The sequence below is a fragment of the Coregonus clupeaformis genome, chromosome 26, assembly GCF_020615455.1.
Source record: "Coregonus clupeaformis isolate EN_2021a chromosome 26, ASM2061545v1, whole genome shotgun sequence".
Lineage (NCBI taxonomy): Eukaryota > Metazoa > Chordata > Actinopteri > Salmoniformes > Salmonidae > Coregonus > Coregonus clupeaformis.
This window is the reverse complement of record NC_059217.1, coordinates 23,682,065-23,704,425: the sequence shown is the minus strand read 5'-3', so window position 1 is coordinate 23,704,425 and position 22,361 is coordinate 23,682,065. Positions and strand designations below refer to the sequence as shown.

Genomic DNA, 22,361 nt, shown 5'->3' with positions numbered 1-22,361 from the left:
CTATGCATAAATAATTAACAGAGTAGCAGCAGCGTAAAAAGATGGGGTGGGGGGGCAGTGCAAATAGTCCGGATAGCCATGATTAGCAGTTCAGGAGTCTTATGGCTTGGGGGTAGAAGCTGTGGAGAAGTCTTTTGGACCTAGACTTGGCACTCCAGTACCGCTTGCCGTGCGGTAGCAGAGAGAACAGTCTATGACTAGGGTGGCTGGAGTCTTTGACAATTTTGAGGGCCTTCCTCTGACACCGCCTGGTATAGAGGTCCTGGATGGCAGGAAGCTTGGCCCCAGTGATGTACTGGGCCGTACGCACTACCCTCATTCATGCACACAAACACACACACACACACACACACACACACACACAGAGCCCTGACCCTGAGTCACCGTGGCAGATTTAGCATTACGTTACACAAAAAAAACATCACCTGTACTCTCAATCACGGGGCCACAGCACTGGTATCCTCTGCCAGGGTGAGCCAGGAAGGAACACACACACTGTGTTATCTTTAGAAGACAATGTGTAAGATTTATAGGACAAAGACAGGGGAAAGTGTATTCAGTAACACAGTCAACACAAACACAACTTCCTCTGTCTGCTGGGGACATTTACACGTGTTACAAGACAGAATACTAGCTACCTTAAAATTGTATACAAATTATTTTCATGCTTACAGAGACGTGAGCAGATTGCACATCATAGGCCCACTGTTGCACTGTCTGTATAGTGACAAGTGACAGGAATAGAATTTCTTGTTCAAAGAACATTAAAGGATATTTATCACTACTTAGACCTTTTTGTTTCTAGCTGCCATGACATAATGTGGAGTGAAACTGGGCAGTAACAAAGGCTGTTGTTAGGAGGGTTAAGCTGCTCTGTCCTCTGTCCTGGGCTTTGGTGAAAGAGGAGAGGAGGGAAAGAGGAAGGAAGAGGAGAGGGAAGTTTTCAGTGCTGGGGGGCAGGGGCCGGTCAGGAGACAACTCTGCTGGCTCCACCCAGCCCAGAGGGTGTGGCTGGGAAGTCGTAAATCACTCCCCTGTGGGGCGGTGTGTGTGGAGGAGCAGGGGCATCTGTGTGTGTGTCTGTGATTGTGTATTTCAGAGAGAGAGATAGATAGATAGAGAAAGAGGTCATACTACTGAGGGGAATAGGAAGGCAACACAGCCACTGTGGGAGGCCCAAGGACACAAAGCCAGAGAGCGAGCGAGAGAGAGAGAGAGAGAGAGCGAGAGAGAGAGAGAGGAGGAAGGAATTTGTTTCTGCACGCTGGTCTTGTTGTTGCCTGTCTGTGTGAGTCTTTGTGCTGGTCAGTCAGTCTACTATGCCTGGGACTCTGTAGTGCTACTGCTCAGGAGGAACTCTACTGAAGTGAAGTGAGGAGGAAATCTCTGGCTGTGCTCTTTTTCAAAACAAGTGCAACTTTAAATAGACAGGTAAGCATTTCTGGAAATGACACTGAATTGAAGTCACAGGGAGTGTTGCAGTGTGTTGGTGGTGTATCTAGATGCTGATAGGAGGTGTGGGCAGTATCTATCTCTCTAGTTTGTTTACAACTTCAAAGAACGTTGATTTATTCAGACTTTACACGTATTCACAACAACAGGAAACTCTTAGTATTGCTTTTAATAGAATAACTTCAGTCAATTCAGTTGCTGATGCTTTTTCTCAGTAACAAGGTCAAACTTTTACAAATATTTCCTAAAACGTTTTTTTCTTTATTTTACACAATATCATAAGATAAGCATTTAGACTACTGAATCGATGTCTTTCAAGGACTGTCTTAGTCAATGGAAAGGATTTCTGAGACTTTTCCCCTGGGAATTTGGCCACCTAAGATGCTGTGTGTGTAGGAGAGAGATGACAGTAGCTGGTGTTGTCGGTGAGGAATTGAGTGGCAGCCACTGCTGTGGGCTTTAATAACTAGTGATTAATATGTCACACACAGTCCAGCCATGCAGCCCATAGACTGAAAGACTCAGCGGGTTTCTCTCTCTCTCTCTCTCTCTCTCTCTCTCTCTCTCTCTCTCTCTCTCTCTCTCTCTCTCTCTCTCTCTCTCTCTCTCTCTCTCTCTCTCTCTCTCTCTCTCTCTCTCTCTCTCTCTCTCTCTCTCTCTCTCTCTCTCTCTGAGGAGGAGGAGGAGAGGAAGGAGGGAGAGATCTGAGTTCATATCAAACACCCCCCTTTCTCAACAAAAGAAGGGCCCAAACAAGTGTCATGTGACAGTTGGGCTCATTGTTCTTTTCAGAGATCTGGAGAGAAAGACTAGCCAGGGGTTGCTTCAGTAATGCACTGCTGTGTGTGTGTGTGTTTATGTTAATGTCTGTGTGCAAGCATGTTTGTCCTCAGTTTTCCGCCCATCCACTCTCTCCAGTTTGCGGTGAGAGAGGAAGGGCAACCTCACTCAATCAGTTTCCTCTGGTTAATGTTATGCCTCTTCATTTCCCTGTATGCTTTTTATTTGTGGCGTTGTTTTCCTGTGCCACTCATTAGCTTTCCCGGTGTGTCTGATTGGCTGTCTGGGTAATGAGGGGCCAGGCCTGCAGCATGTGACAGAGCTGGAGCTGTAGGGCCCTATAACATCTGCGTTGTGGAGAATGTGGACGGAATCCAGACATTAAAACGGAATTCAACAATATTCAAACATGTATTGGACTTAGTAGGAAATCAACTAAATCTATTGAACTTATTAGAAAATGCATTAATTTGCCCAAGTTATCATAAGACATTAACAAAATGCACCAGTGAGTCGTATTTTCCTGCAACTTTGTGAAACGGCACAGGAATGCCCCTGTCTATGTCTGTATGTGTGGTGCACGTGTAGTCTACACTTTTTGTAGCCATTAGCGATGATGCTAATGATAACCTCCTTCTGGTTGAGATGGAAAGGCTTTCCCAAAAACCTTCTCAATTACATGTTAAATACAAAGTAGCCTTTGCCTACCTGGCAGAATGATATCATGATATCATTATTCGCATCAATCCAGTGTTCAATTGTTTTGCAAACTCTGCAATCACATGAGTGCTACAGAAACACTGCTAACCAAACAACGGTCTATTGCTGGTGCACACAAAATGTATTAGATTCTTCACAGATGTCAAAAGTGGTCTCCTGATGTGGTTTAAACATTGTTGTGGACATAACACATCCAATTGTGTTGTTTTTCTATAAAAAAGTATGATTATAAGACCAAAAACCTGAAAGAAAATTAAATCAGGCAAAAAATAAAACAGATTTTATAGGGCCCTAGAGCTGTGAAGTGTCTGCTGGCTGCTGCTTTTAGCTGAAAGACATCCGGATCTCCCTGCCCTGCCTGTTGCCTCCACACCTTATCTGATTGGGCATGTGAGCTATTCACAAGTCAGACCCTTTCTCCACAGCTCCCTATTCCTTCCTGTACACTAGATAAGATGCAGGCTGGACGCTCTGCTATAGAAACCATGAGAGCCGGCTCAGAGCCTGTCTCCAGCCTGATTCACTGTGATTTGTGTACTGAGTGGAGGACCAGCATTAATGGGGAGATGAACTCCCAAAGCCCTGTGTGTGATGGGTCTGATGGGGGTAGAGATGTATGGCCAGCCCAGATGTCTACTGAATACAGGCGATATTTTAAAATAGAGCAGACCTAACTGTTTTGTCTCCCTCAGAACTGCCTGCTTCCATTGTCAGATATGGGATAGATAGGAGAAGCCGGATGGGAATAGCAGTCAGCCTATAGTGACAAATGTATTAGAGGGTTTATTCTGCAGAGTACTCTCGTGGCCCACAGCCTCTCTCTGCCTTTTGTCCACTCAACGCAAGTTTGAATTCATTAAAGGGGACTTGCATTATTCACTAGATTCACATGGAGGAGTGAGTGTGGGGGAAGGCTGGAGAAAACAACATAACACTGATAACACTGGCCAGTTTGTCTTGAAATGCGCTGGAATATTCTCTTCCTCCACCTTTTCAGTAACTTCTCTAATAAGCTTTAGTTTTGAGGTTTATAGTTTCATTTCCTTTGCATGTTGACTCACATATCTTTCTGATTAAGGCCAATTTTGGCATTGCTCACTTTCAAGTAACAGATTTGGACATGCTATTAGTACATGCGACTAGTGCAGGACACAATGTTCCTACTATAAGTACAGTAAAGGAAAGACAATATTTGTGTTTGTTGACATGAGCAATGACATGTGCCCTGTGTCATGAGCCAGATGCAAACAAAGAACTTTAAAGAGTGTGTGTGTGTGTGTGTGTGTGTGTGTGTGTGTGTGTGTGTGTGTGTGTGTGTGTGTGTGTGTGTGTGTGTGTGTGTGTGTGTGTGTGTGTGTAAAAGACGCATAGGATGATGTCAGCAGTGGGCAGCAGTTAAAGTGAGGAGAGAACAGAGACAGAGATGGAGAGAGCCAGAGAAAGACCCTTGTGAGAGGTAGAGAGACAAAAGAGAGAAAGGAAGTGAAACAGTGTGAGGTAAAGCGGAGTGACATCATGAGAGGCACAAAGGAGATAGACAAAAGAAGAGGGACGGTGGCGATTTTCTACACTCACACCTCAGTTCAAATGATGGCCATAACCTTGTCACCTCTTACAGTATTTCACAGGAATAATTTATGTTATCAGAATATTGAATATTCATGTTGTCTTAGTGAGCCCAGAGAGAGTTAACCCTTTGTCTTCCACCACGTGCGACAGACTGTCACCACAGGGGAGTAATTATCAAACAGCATTCCTTAAGTGGGAACAGATGTGCCTGGTTCTGGCCACACTGACTCACTGCTGGTTTCTCATTCTGCTCTTTCTGAGGTCAACAGCAGGCCTCCAAACACTGACCAGCCCTCAGCCCTCAGGCACCAGCCAATTAACTCACTGCCCCGGCCCCAGCCCCAGCCCCACCAGTTTCACTGGCTTCTATAGGAATCATCACCTGGCCACTGCAGTAAGGTATGTGTTGTGGTGACTGGAGAGTGGTCTGGCACAAAATGGCTGTTTTGCACCAGGTGGGTGCTGTTGGTTAAGGTTGGGTGTTTGGTTGAGTCAATGATTGTCCATTATATTGACAAGATAGTCAAGTGACCACTTTAACAATGGAAATACAGTGCATTCGGAAAGTATTCGGTCTCCTTCCATTTTTCCACATTTTGTTACGTTACAGCCTTATTCTAAAATTGATTAAATTAAATGTTTTCCTCATCAATCTACACACAATACCCATAATGACAAAGTGAAAACAGGTTTTTAGACATTTTTGCTTTGCTATGAGATTCGAAGTTGAGCTCAGGTGCATCCTGTTTCCATTGATCATCTTTGAGATGTTTCTACAACTTGATGGGAGTCCACCTGTGGTAAAATCAATTGATTGGTCATGATTTGGAAAGGCACACACCTGTCTATATAAATGTCCCACAGTTGACAGTGCATGTCAGAGCAAAATCCAAGCCATGAGGTCGAAGGAATTGTCCGTAGAGCTCCGAGACAGGATTGTGTCAAGGCACCAATCTGGGGAAGGGTACAAAAACAATCTGCAGCATTGAAGGTCCCCAGGAACACAGTGGCCTCCATCATTCTTAAATGGATGAAGTTTGGAACCACCAAAACTCTTCCTAGAGCTGGCCGCCGGCAATCGGGGGGGAAGGGCCTTGGTCAGGAAGGTGACCGAGAACCCGCTGATCACTCTGACAGAGCTCCAGAGTTCCTCTGTGGAGATGGGAGAACCTTCCAGAAGGACAACCATTTCTGCAGCACTCCACCAATCAGGCCTTTATGATAGAGTGGCCAGACGGAAGCCACTCCTCAGTAAAAGGCACATGACAGCCCACTTGGAGTTTGCCAAAAGCCACCTAAAGGACTCTCAGACCATGAGAAACATGATTCTCTGGTATGATGAAACCAAGATTGAACTCTTTGGCCTGAATGCCGAGCGTCACGTCTGGAGGAAACCTGGCACCATCCCTACGGTGAAGCATGGTGGTGGCAGCATCATGCTGTGGGGATGTTTTTCAGCAACAGGGACTGGGAGACTAGTCAGGATCGAGGGAAAGATGAACGGAGCAAACTACAGAGAGATCCTTGATGAAAACCTGCTCCAGAGCGCTCAGGACCTCAGACTGGGGAGAAGGTTCACCTTCCAACAGGACAACGACCCTAAGCACACAGCCAAGACAACGCAGGAGTGGCTTCAGGACAAGTCTCTGAATGTCCTTGAGTGGCCCAGGCAGAGCCCGGACTTGAACCCGATCGAACATCTCTGGGGAGATCTGAAAATAGCTGTGCAGTGACGCTCCCCATCCAACCTGACAGAGCTTTAGAGGATCTGCAGAGAAGAATACAGGTATGCCAAGCTTGTAGCATCATACCCAAGAAGACTTGAGGCTGTAATCGCTGCCTAAGGTGCTTCAAACAAAGTACTGAGTAAAGGGTCTGAATACTTATGTAAATGTAATATTTCATTTTTGTATTTTGTATAACATTTCTAAAAACCTGTTTTTGCTTTGTCATTATGGGGTATTGTGTGTAGATTGATGAGGGGAAAAAAAACAATTTAATCAATTTTAGAATAAGGCTGTAACGTAACAAAATGTGGAAAAAGTCAAGGGGTCTGAATACTTTCTGGATGCACTGTACATGTCCTCAATGATGGAAGGCAGGCGGTAGGAGGCAAGATCAGGTGGGACCATTCTAGCCAATGAGATGGCAGATACACGTGTGAACAACAGGCCATAGAGATAGATAGAGGACTCATCTTTGTATCTGGCCATTATAGCGTCTGTGACCAGCCAGGTCATCCGTGATACAAGTCAGTATTCAACGTCCATCCATGTCTGAGGACGTCAGGAGATGACATGGAAACCGGCCAAGTAGGTTTCGGTTTTGCTAGGGTGTTGTGGACGGGGATGGCGGATGGGCATAAGCATCTGCTTCTGATTAGGGCGGCAGGTAGCTTAGTGGGTAAGAGTGTTGTGCCAGTAACCGAAAGGTCGCTGGTTCTAATCCCCGAGCCGACTAGGTGAAAAATCTGTCGATGTGCCCTTAAGCAAGGCACTTAACCCTAATTGCTCCTGTAAGTCGCTCTGGATAAGAGCGTCTGCTAAATGACTAAAATGTAAATGTAATTCCAAAGGTTGCAATTTCAAATCCAGCGGTAGAAAGTTGTTTTTGAGATTTTTGTTTAAAGCCTATCCCAAACCTTGACCCTTACTTCAACCATTCGGAGTTAATGCCTAACCTTAAGATTCCGGAGTTAAAGCCTAAACTTAACCCTAACCTTAAACATTCAGAGTTAATGCCTAAACTTAACCCTAACCTTAAACATTCAGAGTTAATGCCTAAACTTAACCCTAACCTTAAACATTCAGAGTTAAAGCCTAAACTTAACCCTAACCTTAAACATTCAGAGTTAAAGCCTAAACTTAACCCTAACCTTAAACATTCAGAGTTAATGCCTAAACTGAAACACTTCTAAATGTGACTTTTGCAACAACTTCTAAATTTGACATTTGAGAAACATGGATGGACGTCTAATTCTGACATGAGACTGTGAGAGCTAGTTGCTGTGACAGCATGGGCAGCACCATTGAGGCTATCTTCATTTTAAAGTAGTCAATTTTCTTCTTCATTGGCTGACTGCTCCCAACTCATAGGAATCCCCACCCAGTTGACTAATTTAAAATGGTGGAAGCCCTTAATGGCAATGTCCATGAAAAAGTTGTTGAAATGCCACGTGCGTCCACTTATATCAGTGCATTCGTAACAACCTAACCATTACACAACTTCTATTCGATCAAATCAGCCAGATTCAGTTTTTTGTTGACCAAATTCCACACTCTCTCATTGACCGCCATTCCAAAATTGCTCACTTCGTTGGGTTATTTTTGTGGACAGATTTTGGGCGGAGTAAAACCTTTCGCTTCGCCTCTTCCTCTCTGGTTGAGTTGTGTGAATTGGTATGATGATGACATTTGAAATGTCTTTATTCTTTTGGAACTTCTGAGTGTAATGTTTACTGTTAATATTTATTGTTTATTTCACTTTTGTTTAGTATCTACTTCACTTGCTTTGGCAATGTTAACATACATTTCCCATGCCAATAAAGCCCTTTAATTGAATTGAATTGAAAAATTGAAGTGGAATGTGCTCAGTGACTCAGTCCACCTGATGAGTCTGACACAGAGCAGGGGAATAAACATCTGTGGTGGTCTGATCTGATCTGAGATCCACTTGTGATCGATTGACATGATATTAGAGGAGATAAGGAATTTCTGGGAAAGAAAATCACTTTTCATATAGGGGTGGTGGAGTTTTTGATTCTGGATAGCTAACAGTACCATATCACTCTGTGAAAGCCTGTACTCTGCTCTGATCTTTAGTCTCACAATACACATGGAACACAGTAGGTGGATCAAAAGTGTTTCTGATCCAATTTCCCCCTGAAATGTCCTCAGTTCTCCTGAGATTGAAACCTGTTGGTAACCATGGTTATTTCCCAGTATAAGGAGCTAGATTTATGTCTACACTACTGGCATTCTATCTTCTCCTTGATGCTGCTATGCTGAGTAAGGAGACATAGCACAGATAGAAGGTAGATCTTATCATACGTTAATTACAGGACTATATTGTACTTCTATTTTAATTGATTGCCTTTGCATGATAGGAATGAGGGTGTCTGTGTATTTGGAAGTGTGCTGTCATCACAGGGCAGATTAAGGTACTCTCCCATCAGTCAGTCAGTCAGCAGCACCCGTGATGGTGGGGAATTCCTCCCATGCTACAGTATAGTCCTCCCTGCTGCTGCCCTCCTGGCATTCAGCCAGTGGGGTAAAATAGCAAAGCATCTCCCCATAGAAGAACATATCTGGTTGCACTGCAATTCCTGTGGGGAGGATTAACCATTTTAGGGACGTGAAGCAGGGCCTTAAATCTCCCCCTCTCAGTTAGAGACAGTTCACAGCGTTAATACCAGACCGAAACACTGACACCAGCCCTGGCTCAGATTACATTTCACACAGTAGAAAGAGGACAAAGGCTCTGAAAGTAGCACCAGGCCTTGTGTGTCTGTGTGTGTGTGTCTGTGTGTGTGTGTCTTGGGGTCACGGTGACAGTATGTGTGTTGAATAGCGCTAGTTAATAGGGTCAGTGCGTGCTCACAGTCAGCTGTTGTCTGGGTCAGTGGATTCTCCACCTCTCCTCATCCTCCCCAAGGGGCTTCTATAGGACTGCTGCTCCCTCAACCCACCACCCATTGTTTTACACGCATTCTGCACTACTCAGCTTTTTTAATCACACAGAGGTTCACATCCATGCATAAGTGTGTAAAGCAAACCCTGATGAAAATAACATCATAGACCTGCCAAAATGTCAAGCTGGTCTATGCTGGTCAAGCTGGTCAAGCACTTTGATGCTGGTTTTGCTGGTGACCAGCATACCAGAATAAACTGGTTAACAGCATACCATGCTGGTCACCAGTGTCCTAAACACAGCGAAGGCTGGTCACCAGCAGAAATACAGCGAAGGCACCAGCAAAAACACAATGAAGACACCAGCAAAAACACAGTGAAGACACCAGCAAAAACACAGTGAAGACACCAGCAAAAACACAGTGAAGACACCAGCAAAAACACAGTGAAGACACCAGCAAAAACACAGTGAAGACACCAGCAAAAACACAGCAAAGGCACCAGAAAAAACAAGGTGAAGGCTGGTGACCAGCCTATGCTTGTCTAGGCTGTTTTTTAAGAAATGATCAAAGTGCTAGGCGTTCTTAACCAAAGTTTTTCTTTATCTTTCATCACCACACAATTGCATTTTAATGAAGACCGCAGGCTTTATCCTCAGTTGACCCCTTACAGTATGATAATCAAACAACCTAAATTACGGCTAAACCCTGAGAAGATTGACCTACATAAAAAAAAAAACTTTCACACCCCTTCACATGCCAAGTCAAGTTTAGGAAATAAAACAGGTTATGAATAATCCTTTGCCGCTGCTCTGTGAGGAAACAGCAGCAGCAACAACAAGTGACGACAGCCCCTCTCTGCTGAGGAGTGAGTTTAGTTTCTCTGCTCGTTAGCATGTTAAGGAGGTGGCTGGGGGCAACAGATAAAAGCTGAAAGCTGAGCAGAAAAGCTTCTTGGCTTAGAAAATAGTCTTTATTTCATTGTCCAATTAGTGGCGTAGTGGTCCAAACTGGGTGTGGAACACTGAGGTAAACATGTTTTTGGAGAAGACAGGGAACAAGAGATCCCTGTCTGCTGTTGTGTTGTCAGAGTCAGACTGGCTGGTGGTTCACTGATAGCCTGGAGTTGTCTCTGTGCTCCTTGCTGCTCCTCTCTCTGCCAGGTTGTATGGAGAGGGAGGGATCATCAGTGGATTGTATTTATTTATTTAACCTTTATTTAACTAGGCAAGTCAGTTAAGAACGAAGGATGGTGGTCTCTATGCCACTGGCTTCATTTCACTGTACTTACGTATATACAGTAACATCATTATCTAAACATATCCAGTACCAATGCCATTGTCACTGTGCTATACTATACTGGCAGCTTAAGAGGAACTGTACGCACGCACGCACATGTTGCCACCCATCTTGTGCATCAGCAGCACATGTTTGCTGTCCCTGACAACAAAACACAGTCATCTGAGATAACCAGCCTTATATAACCTCTAGGTGGAAATAGATCCTCAGTCCACTCCTACTCCTGCCATCTGATCTGATGTGTGCCTCTCTCTTTCTTCCCTCTCAGAGCTGAGGATGATGGCAGAGGGGAAGTTTGCCAGTCTGCCCAGGAATATGCACATGGGCGTGGGCAGCAGGCAGTGTCCCCTGGCCTCCTCCATGGACCTGCTGACATCCAGGCCTGCAGTACCGGAACTGCCCCCAGCCGGATACCACAGTGTCTCCATCCACGGCACTCTGCCTAGGAGGAAGAAAGGGTCTCCAGCCCCGTCCCAGGGCCCTGCCCGCTCCTGGGACATGTACAGCCACATGGGCACCCTGCCCCACCCAGCACGCACCCGCCTGCCCTCCTCGCCACTCATCCACAACATCATAGAGGAACACCAGCCTTACCATACAGGGAGGGAAGGCCACTCTGCATACAGGTACATACACACAGTCCTATGGTTTATATGTTGGACTAGTTTAGGACTACCTTGGCAGCAGCTAATGTGGATCCTAATAAATACTAAATACTACATTTTCATTTGTTCATATCACACAATCTAAAACCAATAGTTTTGTTTTGTACAATAAGACACTTAGGGGTCGCTCTTCAAAGCTACTTGAGTGCTGTGCTGCTATCACCCCCCTGACTGACTGAGACTACTTCACTCTGAAATAGTGTCCCAGCTCAAGTGTCTGCCATGGTAAGCAGGTCAGCTGAGATGTAATCAGTGAGCAGCACATGTTATCACTAGCCTCTCTGCTACTGTCTGTCAGGGCAGGGGGCTGTATCCCTCAGGCCCTGTTGAGTCACTGCACTGCAGCTTCCCTGTGGCCTCCTCTAGATGTTATCTGGGGCTTGGGCCCTCCTCCTCCCCACAGCACCTTGCACTCACTACTGAAACACAACAGCTTGATCTCAGATAACACAGAAAGTGAAGGTAGAAGTTCCACAGCATCAATTCATGTGATTAGCCCAGAAAACTGTGGGCAGAGACACAACAACATATACACAGAGATGGAGTGACGGTAAGCCTTCTGTTTAAGGTGATATAAACCACCCAACACAACAACAAAGATTGTCTCTAGTTGAGATTTATACTCCCAGACAGCCCTGGCTGTGAGTTAGATCCTGTGTGGCAGAGTTTTAAAGTGGCACTCCAGTCTCCTTTTCACCTCATCTAACACCTGATTTACTTAACAAAAGGCACATCTCAATAGGTGGTCCACCAAATCATGACATAGCACAAGTGGGAGGGTGGGCCTTTCATATTTTGTTCTCTATTGCGCCTCTATTGTTCCTCAAGCAAGGGGGGAGGCCAATGACATCATGGATTCCCATCAGACCAACTCCTTGAATGCCCTACATACTCCTTCAAGTATGCAGTTGTGTCTTAAAAAAAACACTATTTTGCTCAAAACATTTTTTTTTACCCTTTAGTGTGTGAACTTTACTGTATTTATACTTGGGACATCGCATTTTAACATTAAAAGTAAAATGGCTCAGAGCAACCGAGCAGCACGGGACAGAATGAAACACAGCCCCCTTCTTTAGACACGCTATGGGCAGGCAGACAGAATATGTCTGGGCCTGGGTGGAGGAAGGGGGTTGGGGTGCGAGGGTGTTGTTGATTAGAACTGAAAAGCCTGTGTCCATCCCTTGACATTTGAAGGTTATCTAATATAGGTCTAGTATTTCATCCCCACAAAGCTGGTGAGGTTAGTGAAGGTAAAAACTAGACAAAGGGAAAGAGAATGAATCAGCCACTGGTTTCCATAACAACCTCCATTCTGGCACTATGGGATACACAGTGGAGGTGAAGAGAAGCAACATGGGTAGAGGACTGTCTGGGAAGGAGGGTGGGAGAGATAGTGAGAGAGGGCAGCAGAGGAGAGGTAGAGAGGTACTGAAGAGAGCCATGAGGTGCAGTGTCTTCTTCAGAACATTGCTCATCCTAATATTTATATATATCTTAATTCCATTCTTTTACTTTTAGATTTGTGTGTATTGTTGTGAATTGTTAGATACTACGGTACTGTTGGAGCTAGGAACACAAGCATTTCACTACACCCGCAATAACATCTGCTAAATATGTGTATGTGACCAATAACATTTGATTTGATCTGAACAGAGGATCCTGTGGCATTAAGTACACAGCCCAGAGCCCAGCCGTAGCGTATCCGATTGTGGCTGCTGCTGTAACTCTAGACGCTGATGTGGGGACATGGACAGGGATGAAGGCTAACAGAACACTATAAAATCTTTAGTTCTTAGGGACCCATTCTGCCTGCACTGTGCTGTCTGCTACAGGACAAGACTGCAGCCCCATTGTGTCTATCTTAAGGCCACTGGTTGACTGGTTGTAGCTGGCTAGAGGGGGAGATTTCAGGATTACTCTGTTATAAAAAGATAGGTCTGTTATTAACTTCAGATGGGAGGATATGCCACTCTATCCATTTATTTTCATGGAGATTACATTAACGAATTACCACTTCATTTCTGCTCACTGACTGAACTACTTGACTAATTGTTATTCCTTGGATATTGCACATGTTCTAAACAAACCTATGTTTCTTTGTGCTGACCTGTTAGTCTCCCTGACTGTCTGTTGACCCTTGCCCCAGACAGTGCTCCTTCCATCAGCAACACGCTACTTAATCAGGGTTTACTCTGTATCGATGACGCTATCTGGATTGATCCACAAAGTGAGACATTTTTCAGGTGACCCCTGACCTCAGTCTGTCTGTGTGCGTATGTATAAGCCAGATAGTTCCTATAACCCAGGGCCCACTCACTCTGCTCCAGGGAGAGGTAGACAGCTCTGGCTGTGGTATGCCTGCAAATCCTTTACGAGTTGGACTCAGGTTGACTCAGGTTGAGATGGAGAGGAGATTTCAGCCTCGTAGAGGAGATGAAAGGGCTGATTAAAGACGGAGCTGGCCGTGAGCTCAGAATCTAGACTGACTGAGTCTCTCTGTTTGTTCTGTTGAGAAATGGGCTGCTGCTGAGTTTGGACCTGACACCTGTATGGTAACAGGCAAGGCTAGAGAATGGGGAACAGTGGTGAAGGTTAAAAAACAGTGAAGATGTCTGACTGTCAGGGTCAGTTCTGAATAAACCACTCTGATCGAAAACAAAAACATGGAGCTGCAGCTGCAGTGTGTACAGGACATTGATAGGACCATGTAGGTAGGCAAATAGACATCCCACACACCACATCTTTTCAAGGAAAGGATTGTTGTATTCCGCCATGCCAAGGCTGTCCTTGGTATCACAGCAGAGATAAGTCATGATGCCGTGATGCCAGGCCTCGATGTTCCCAAGGACGCTTTGAGCTAACCCGACTCCAGGACAAAGATGCTATTGTTATGATGAAATCATGCTGTGGTAGGGTTGGTTAGGTACAGTAAACATTCCATTCCAATATCAAACACAGCCACGGAACAAACATTTACTGTACGCCATCATTTTCAGTGATTGGCTGTGGGACTCACATGCTTCTAAGCCAATCACAGTGTATACACTATAATTCCTGTACGTGTTTGCAGTTCTGTTCATAATGTTCAGTCAGCCCAGACCAGCAGGTGCTGGTTCTGCTTTTAGAAGGCTGCTGCTACTTGTCCTTCTCCCCAGCTGAACCAGCCAGCAGCAGGCTGAGGGACAGCACATGTTTTGTCTGAGGGGACACACACCTGCAGCTACCCTGTAAAATATAGAGAGAGATCCGACTCACCCTGGGCCAATCATTCACGCCCCTTCACCTCCCCAAGTTTTTCCTGTATTCACTATTTCATGGCCAGATTGTCACTCAATGTTGTTTAGGAGGGAATAGTATATGTATGCATTTATTAAGGAAAATGACTTCAATAAGGTGACTTGATTTAAGTTATTTTGTGCCCAGCAGAGCGCTGATGCACTGTACTATACGTGTAGAAGTTGAGGGATTTGCCAATAGAGTCACACTGCCCCTTAAGTCAGTAGTGTGCATGTGCCTTAGGCATCCAGAACAACCTTTGACTCCTCTGTAGGGCTGAAGGAGTGTTGCATGTCAAGTGCCCCTCTCTCTCTCTGTCAGTCAGTCAGAGAAGGGGAGGCTGTGTGCGGAAATCCAATTATAGCCAGGTCGTCTGTGTGTGACCTGCCCTGTCCTTGTCCTTGGCTTGACTGAGCTCCATTTGAACTTGAGGTTTGGGGAAAGTCAGTGGTTGAGCAGGGTACACATTTCCTCTCAGAGACACGATGCAGCTGTGGTTTGGCTGACACTCAACCGGTTGGAGGGATAGGCTCTTTGGTTGGCCTGCGGCCTCGCTCGTCCTCTTTCTGTGAGAAAGGATAAAATCTCCATTATGCCTCCCAACACCTCTGTTCTCTACCCTCTAGGACCTGGGAGGTTGGGGATATACTGTATGTCCTGAATGATACCACCGTACTGTGAACTGTATGATACCACCGTACTGTGAACTGTATGATACCACCGTACTGTGAACTGTATGATACCACCGTACTGTGAACTGTATGATACCACCGTACTGTGAACTGTATGATACCACCGTCCTGTGAACTGTATGATACCACCGTACCGTGAACTGTATGATACCACCGTACCATGAACGGATTGTGATGTTACCTAACACTGTAGCTGTAGGTGTTGAGTAACAAGGCCAGCTCTTTATTCCGATGCGGAGGGAGCGACATCAGAGCTAAACCAGCCAGCGCAGCAGCCTGCCTGTGTTGTGTTCCTCTGAGGGAGCGTGACATACAACCACCCACTCACCTTGCTGAAAGAGAAGCCAGGTTACTGTGTAGGCTGACATGAAAGAATAGGCAGGGGAGAGAAAGTTCAGCTCTCCCCACAGTGAGTAGACGAGATGCGGTCGTACAGATTCTAAATGGAGAAAGAGCTGAGAGGAGCTGTTTAAGAACTAGTGGCCGGCGCTGAACTTCTTAGAATGCAGCAAACATACTCTTTTCAGTTGACTTTACTCGCCACCGTATTTCCTGCTGCATTCACACCTTTTTCAGAAAATTAGGGAGAAAAGGAAAGACCAAGGGCCGTCAAAGTAGTCCGGTGAGTTATTTTTACATTGTAATCTTACTGTAAATTCTTTAGTTTGGATACTCGCTCGCTTAGTCAACATTTTGTATGGATTAAGGGGCAACATTCCACAGTTTTCTACTCCACAGAGGCTCTTAAATAAGATGTTTGTGTTTTTTCCCCTTCACAATCTCTATGGGAAAAGTGGTGAAAGGCTCAAGGAATTATTTCCCCTCTTGACTGACTGTAAGGCCTCTGCATCAAGGCTTTGGATTCAACTACTCTTAAACACACAAAAAAACAGAATATTGGAGAAAAAAGTAGAGTAGAGAGACAGAGACAGAGACAGAGACAGACAGAAACAGACACAGAGACAGAGACAGACAGATACAGACACAGAGACAGAGACAGGCAGAGGCAGAGGCAGAGGCAGAAAGAGTCAGAAGCAGAGACAGAGGCAGAGAGAGACAGAGGCAGAGACAGAGGCAGAGACAGAGGCAGAGGCAGAGGCAGAGAGAGACAGAGGCAGAGGCAGAGACAGAGACAGAGACAGGCAGAGGCAGAGGCAGAAAGAGTCAGAAGCAGAGGCAGAGAGAGACAGAGGCAGAGGCAGAGGCAGAGACAGAGGCAGAGGCAGAGGCAGAGGCAAAGAGAGGCAGAACTCAAATAAACTGAATGTTTAGCAGAACTCTGAGGATGCATCTTGTCCTCCTCAGGAATTTGAAATTAACTCCTCTCAGCCTTTAGAAGTTATTTCCTCTCAAAATACATTTTGGACATCTCAAGTTGGTTCTGAGAATTTAGGGAGGACTAGCCCTGCTAATGACAGGGACAGTTTAAACCCCATTTTCTCATCTAATGTAACAGAGACAGGACTAATGTGGGAGTTTATCTTACCCCTCTGTGAATTTGCCACTGAGGTCAGAAGAAGGGGACACATGTGGCTGTGACTTGTGTGGGGGGTGGTTGGGTAGACAAGTGGGTGGGGGGAGGCAGGTGGTGTCTGAGCATGCCACTCCTGTCAGAGAGGAGGTCGAATCTCAGTCAGCAGCCAGGGTAGTAGCAGCAGCAGCTCTGCAGACACAACACAGCACAGGGAGGGAGTGGATGGGACCAGCAGCAGCCAGTAGGAATGTGTTCACTCAACAGAACCCTGTCTCTGTCTCTGTTCCCCAGGGACCCCAGCAGCAGCATGGATCCCACCATGGAGTATGTCAAGGTAGGAACCCAGTCAACCATTATACTGCTGGCTGAGACACAGGGCTCAACAGGTGTCACTATTGTTTTGTTATCTCACTTTAAGCGGTCAAAAATATTTAGGTTTGATTCAACACTGATCTGAATGGTGTTTTAGTCAGGAATGGCAATACCAGTCATACAGGTTTAAGTTTTCTACCAGACAACAAATACTGTAAGGATATAGTTCAGCTTTTTGAAGTTGATATGAAACTAATTCCTACAAAACAGTTTAGACTAGTTTTGTAACTCTGAGGTCAGTGAAATAGGGCAAGAATGCTAGTAGCTCTCAGGGACCTCTGACACAAGATGTTGATCTGACATCAAGGATATGAAGTGATCTTAGTTTATTTTTCCAGGATTTTAAAGAGATAGAAAGAAAGATTAATAGACAGTAAATATGTACCGTATATATGGAGAAGACATTATGTGTGTACAGTACGTGTGTGTGTATGTGTACATCAGTGGAGGCTCCTCAGAGGAAGAAGGGGAGAACCATCCTCCTCAGGGAATTTCATACAAATAAAAATGGTCAAACATTGAAAAGGTTATCCTTTTTAGATAAAACTGTACTAAATACAGTGGGGGAAAAAAGTATTTAGTCAGCTTCCAATTGTGCAAGTTCTCCCACTTAAAAAGATGAGAGAGGTCTGTAATTTTCATCATAGGTACACGTCAACTATGACAGACAAATTGAGAAAAAAATCCAGAAAATCACATTGTAGGATTTTTTATGAATTTATTTGCAAATTATGGTGGAAAATAAGTATTTGGTCACCTACAAACAAGCAAGATTTCTGGCTCTCACAGACCTATAACTTCTTCTTTAAGAGGCTCCTCTGTCCTCCACTCGTTACCTGTATTAATGGCACCTGTTTGAACTTGTTATCAGTATAAAAGACACCTGTCCACAACCTCAAACAGTCACACTCCAAACTCCACTATGGCCAAGACCAAAGAGCTGTCAAAGGACACCAGAAACAAAATTGTAGACCTGCACCAGGCTGGGAAGACTGAATCTGCAATAGGTAAGCAGCTTGGTTTGAAGAAATCAACTGTGGGAGCAATTATTAGGAAATGGAAGACATACAAGACCACTGATAATCTCCCTCGATCTGGGGCTCCACGCAAGATCTCACCCAGTGGGGTCAAAATGATCACAAGAACGGTGAGCAAAAATCACAGAACCACACGGGGGGACCTAGTGAATGACCTGCAGAGAGCTGGGACCAAAGTAACAAAGCCTACCATCAGTAACACACAACGCCGCCAGGGACTCAAATCCTGCAGTGCCAGATGTGTCCCCCTGCTTAAGCCAGTACATGTCCAGGCCCGTCTGAAGTTTGCTAGAGTGCATTTGTATGATCCAGAAGAGGATTGGGAGAATGTCATATGGTCAGATGAAACCAAAATAGAACTTTTTGGTAAAAACTCAACTCGTCGTGTTTGGAGGACAAAGAATGCTGAGTTGCATCCAAAGAACACCATACCTACTGTGAAGCATGGGGGTGGAAACATCATGCTTTGGGGCTGTTTTTCTGCAAAGGGACCAGGACGACTGATCCGTGTAAAGGAAAGAATGAATGGGGCCATGTATCGTGAGATTTTGAGTGAAAACCTCCTTCCATCAGCAAGGGCATTGAAGATGAAACGTGGCTGGGTCTTTCAGCATGACAATGATCCCAAACACACCGCCCGGGCAACGAAGGAGTGGCTTCGTAAGAAGCATTTCAAGGTCCTGGAGTGGCCTAGCCAGTCTCCAGATCTCAACCCCATAGAAAATCTTTGGAGGGAGTTGAAAGTCTGTGTTGCCCAGCGACAGCCCCAAAACATCACTGCTCTAGAGGAGATCTGCATGGAGGAATGGGCCAAAATACCAGCAACAGTGTGTGAAAACCTTGTGAAGACTTACAGAAAACGTTTGACCTGTGTCATTGCCAACAAAGGGTATATAACAAAGTATTGAGAAACTTTTGTTATTGACCAAATACTTATGTTCCACCATAATTTGCAAATAAATTCATAAAAAATCCTACAATGTGATTTTCTGGATTTTTTTTCTCATTTTGTCTGTCATAGTTGACGTGTACCTATGATGAAAATTACAGGCCTCTCTCATCTTTTTAAGTGGGAGAACTTGCACAATTGGTGGCTGACTAAATACTTTTTTTCCCCACTGTATATTCACGTCACCAAATAATTGATTAAAACACACAATGAAGGTCTACAGTAGCCTCAACAGCACTCTGTAGGGGAGCACCATGGTATAGCCGGAGGACAGCTAGCTTCCGTCCTCCTCTTGGTACATTGACTTCAATACAAAACCTAGGAGGCTCTTGGTTCTCACCCCCTTCCAGAGCTCTTGCAGCATGAACTGACATGTTGTCCACCCAATCAAAGGATCAGAGAATGAATCTAGTACTGAAAACATAAGCTACAGCTAGCTAGCACTGCATAAAGTGTGGTGAGTAGTTGACTCAAAGAGAGAAAGACAATAGTTGAACAGTTTTCAACAAATTAATTTCTTCAAAAATGAAGGAGAAGCAAGAGAATGGAAAATGAATGACAGTCATCCAACACGCTGTTATAGAAATAAGGCCATGCTCATGAGAAGAAAAAAAATTATCCTCCCTCATCATAAACAGCACTGACCGCCACTGGTGTACATGTGTACTGTACGTGTGTGTGTTCCTGTGTTTGAGGTATAAGGTCTGATGATGTCATGTTTTGTAATGCACTATTCTTTCGACAAGAGGTTTTACTTTTTGTTCTCCAGACAGGTTGAGCATTCAGTTCATAAAGTTTAGCTGTGTAACAGTGTCCTCTTCAAGCTTTGTTTCCTGTGTAGACATCATCCAATATACCCATTGGTTAATGGCAGAGAGAAAGGGGCATTTGTTTGAAAAGGAGTGAAGATCCTGACATAGCCCTCATAAGCTCTCAACTATTATCGCAACACCACATGAAAACAGTAGGCAGACAGGAGATTGTGATCACTAGATTAGTTATGTTTTGTCTCAGAAGGAGCCACACTGTACTCATCTGTAGTTAAGGAGGTGAGTAACTTCAGTGGAGTAATGTCTCTTTGGTTAAAAAGTAGCAGAGACCACTTGGGGTAGAAAGGAGTGGCTCTTAGATGTAAACGATGTGGAACAATGTTCAATTTCCACCAAGAAGAGAGACATTTCTCTTTAGACTTTTTTGAAATCTAGTGCTCTAAAAGTTTTTTGTATAGTACATGTTTAATAGCTAAGTAACAGATGTTGGCTCTAGCTATAATTCCTATTTATGTAAGGTTGCAGTGAGCATAGATAATTCTACTCTCTCTAAGGCTGGAGGCTGTCAAAAAGCCTCATAAGGAAAAGGATGAGTGAGCGGAGGAAATGTCCTCAGTCTAGTACACTAATCTAATTTCTCTCCAGGCTATGAGGCACTTTGTCTCAGAAGTAGGTCATTGCATCGACCAAATCATATTTCCCATTACCTTCACCTGTGTCCCTGCACACTGTGATTGGGCTTGAGTGGTGACTGAGGCCTGTGTGTTCTGATACCACACAACCATCTCTCTCACACGCCTGACATTTCTCTCTCTCCCTCTCTCTTTCGCTCAGTCACACACATGCTCATTCACCCACTCCTTCAATCTTTCCCTCACCCACTTTCTCAGTCTGTCGCTCTTACCCTGGGCTGCTTGCCTCATGCGATAGGATGCTCTCAGTTCAGTGTGAAAAGCAAACCCAGTGGTTCCTCACATGCAGGTCAGGAGAGCAAACCAAGCAGCTCTCCCATCAGGTGCCATGGCAGCCTTTCATGAACACACACACACCGCTCTGCTACCTCAATAAGGTAGTAGGCAATGTTCCCTATAAACTGCGCAAGCTCCCCTTGGACAGATTAAATATCAGCCCGCGCAGAGATGCACGAGATTGAACTTCACTTTCTAGAGTTTTCCCCTTTAGTTAGCACTATCAACATTTAGCTCTACTGTGGGAATTGTGCCACATTTGTTCATATTCTTTCCTAGTTAGCGAGTTATTAGCCCAGTTATAGCAAATTTCTGGTTGCATCCTACAAGAGCATAAAATGTGTGCATTTCTAGTCATCTTTGGAAGCAAGTCAGGTAAAGAGGTTTTTTTATGTGTTAAAGGGGCAGTGTTGTATTTTGAGACGGTCTTGAATAAGCTAAGTAGCCAATAGGCAGAGGGTAGCATATAATTTGTCTGATTCTCTGTAATAATGGTGTGGGAATAATAATTAATTTTATTTTGTAAAGTAGTTTCTTGCATCAAACATCACAACATTTTCAGTCACATCCTTGTCTGAAAGACAAGTGGATAAATAGGTTAATGTCAAGGCCTGAATGTTTTTTTCAAAAGACTCATGGAATGTTGGCCTACATTGAACAGCTGTTGAATTGTTATGGGATGCATTTTTCTCCATTGTTTTTGATGGTATGCCACTCTGGTAGGCCTACATTATGATCAAATAGCCACAGTAGCCGACTTGGCCACTGTTAAAACTGTAACTTAAAGCGGGTACAGCCTCAATGTTCACAGTAAACGTACACCGGAAGTTGCACAATGTTCAAGTTTGCGCTCAGCAGACCTGAAATTTGCTCAGTGCCAAAGTAAATAAGAGGGAACATTGGTAGTAGGTAGTCCTAACCACTACTCAGGGCACTGGCTCAACATGCCTTAGAATGAGAAAGTGGCCCAAATCAGAAACACTCAGTTCTTCAGTCCATTGTTATCTACCCTTTATGTCAAATATTAATTCTCTCACTACCATCTCCATTCATTCATGCTCATTCAGTCACCTCAACATGTTGGAACAGGCGACCACGTCTTCCCTCATTATTAATTGTGATGTTGGAGAGTGCTGCCAGCCTTGTCTGACTCAGGTTGATGACAGAAAGTGTTATATGAGGATGAACGATCCCAAACGCTGTGACATCAGAGCCCTGTCCTCACCTCAGCTCACCTCACAGGGATTACACCGATGGGGGTGCAACTGAGACCATGCAGGGCCTCATTCTTAGGCATATGTCATCTATGCTAGGCACGTACACGCATGCACATCTAATCGCACGTACACTAACAAACATTTGCACACCCACACACAAACAAACTCTGTGGTGAGTTTCACCAGATTCAAGGTGGTAGTGTAGAGTTACTCCTGTGGTGTTTAACCAACACTAGAGAGGCCTGACGAAGCACAGCCCGCCTCCCACAGACTCATCCCACTGTGTTATTCTGGGCAGCCACAGAGCAGGAGGATTTCCATATCGGAAAGCCCAGAGGACAATAGGTGTACAGCAGACTGGAGCTCCTCCTGTTATTATCTCTCCCATTGTTTTGGTGGGAGATCCAGCTGCTGTGTGTGGAGCCTTGCTGCTGAACTGCACTGTCTGGCCCAGGCCTTACATAACACCCATGATACTTTTTCCACTGTTACTG

The 22,361-nt window shown here is 44.8% G+C and overlaps 1 protein-coding gene across 1 annotated transcript in view; it reads left to right on the top strand.

Annotated features, from left to right (window-relative positions):
* The first annotated feature begins 1,087 nt into the window (after positions 1–1,087).
* LOC121540255 (breast cancer anti-estrogen resistance protein 3) overlaps positions 1,088–22,361 on the top strand; it is a 63,224-nt gene continuing 41,950 nt past the window's right edge. The window contains exons 1-3 of the mRNA XM_041848982.2: positions 1,088–1,431; positions 10,716–11,073; positions 16,846–16,888. Coding sequence (XP_041704916.1) covers positions 10,724–11,073; positions 16,846–16,888 — 393 coding nt within the window. The 5' untranslated portion in view covers positions 1,088–1,431; positions 10,716–10,723. The remainder of the gene's footprint in view (positions 1,432–10,715; positions 11,074–16,845; positions 16,889–22,361) is intronic.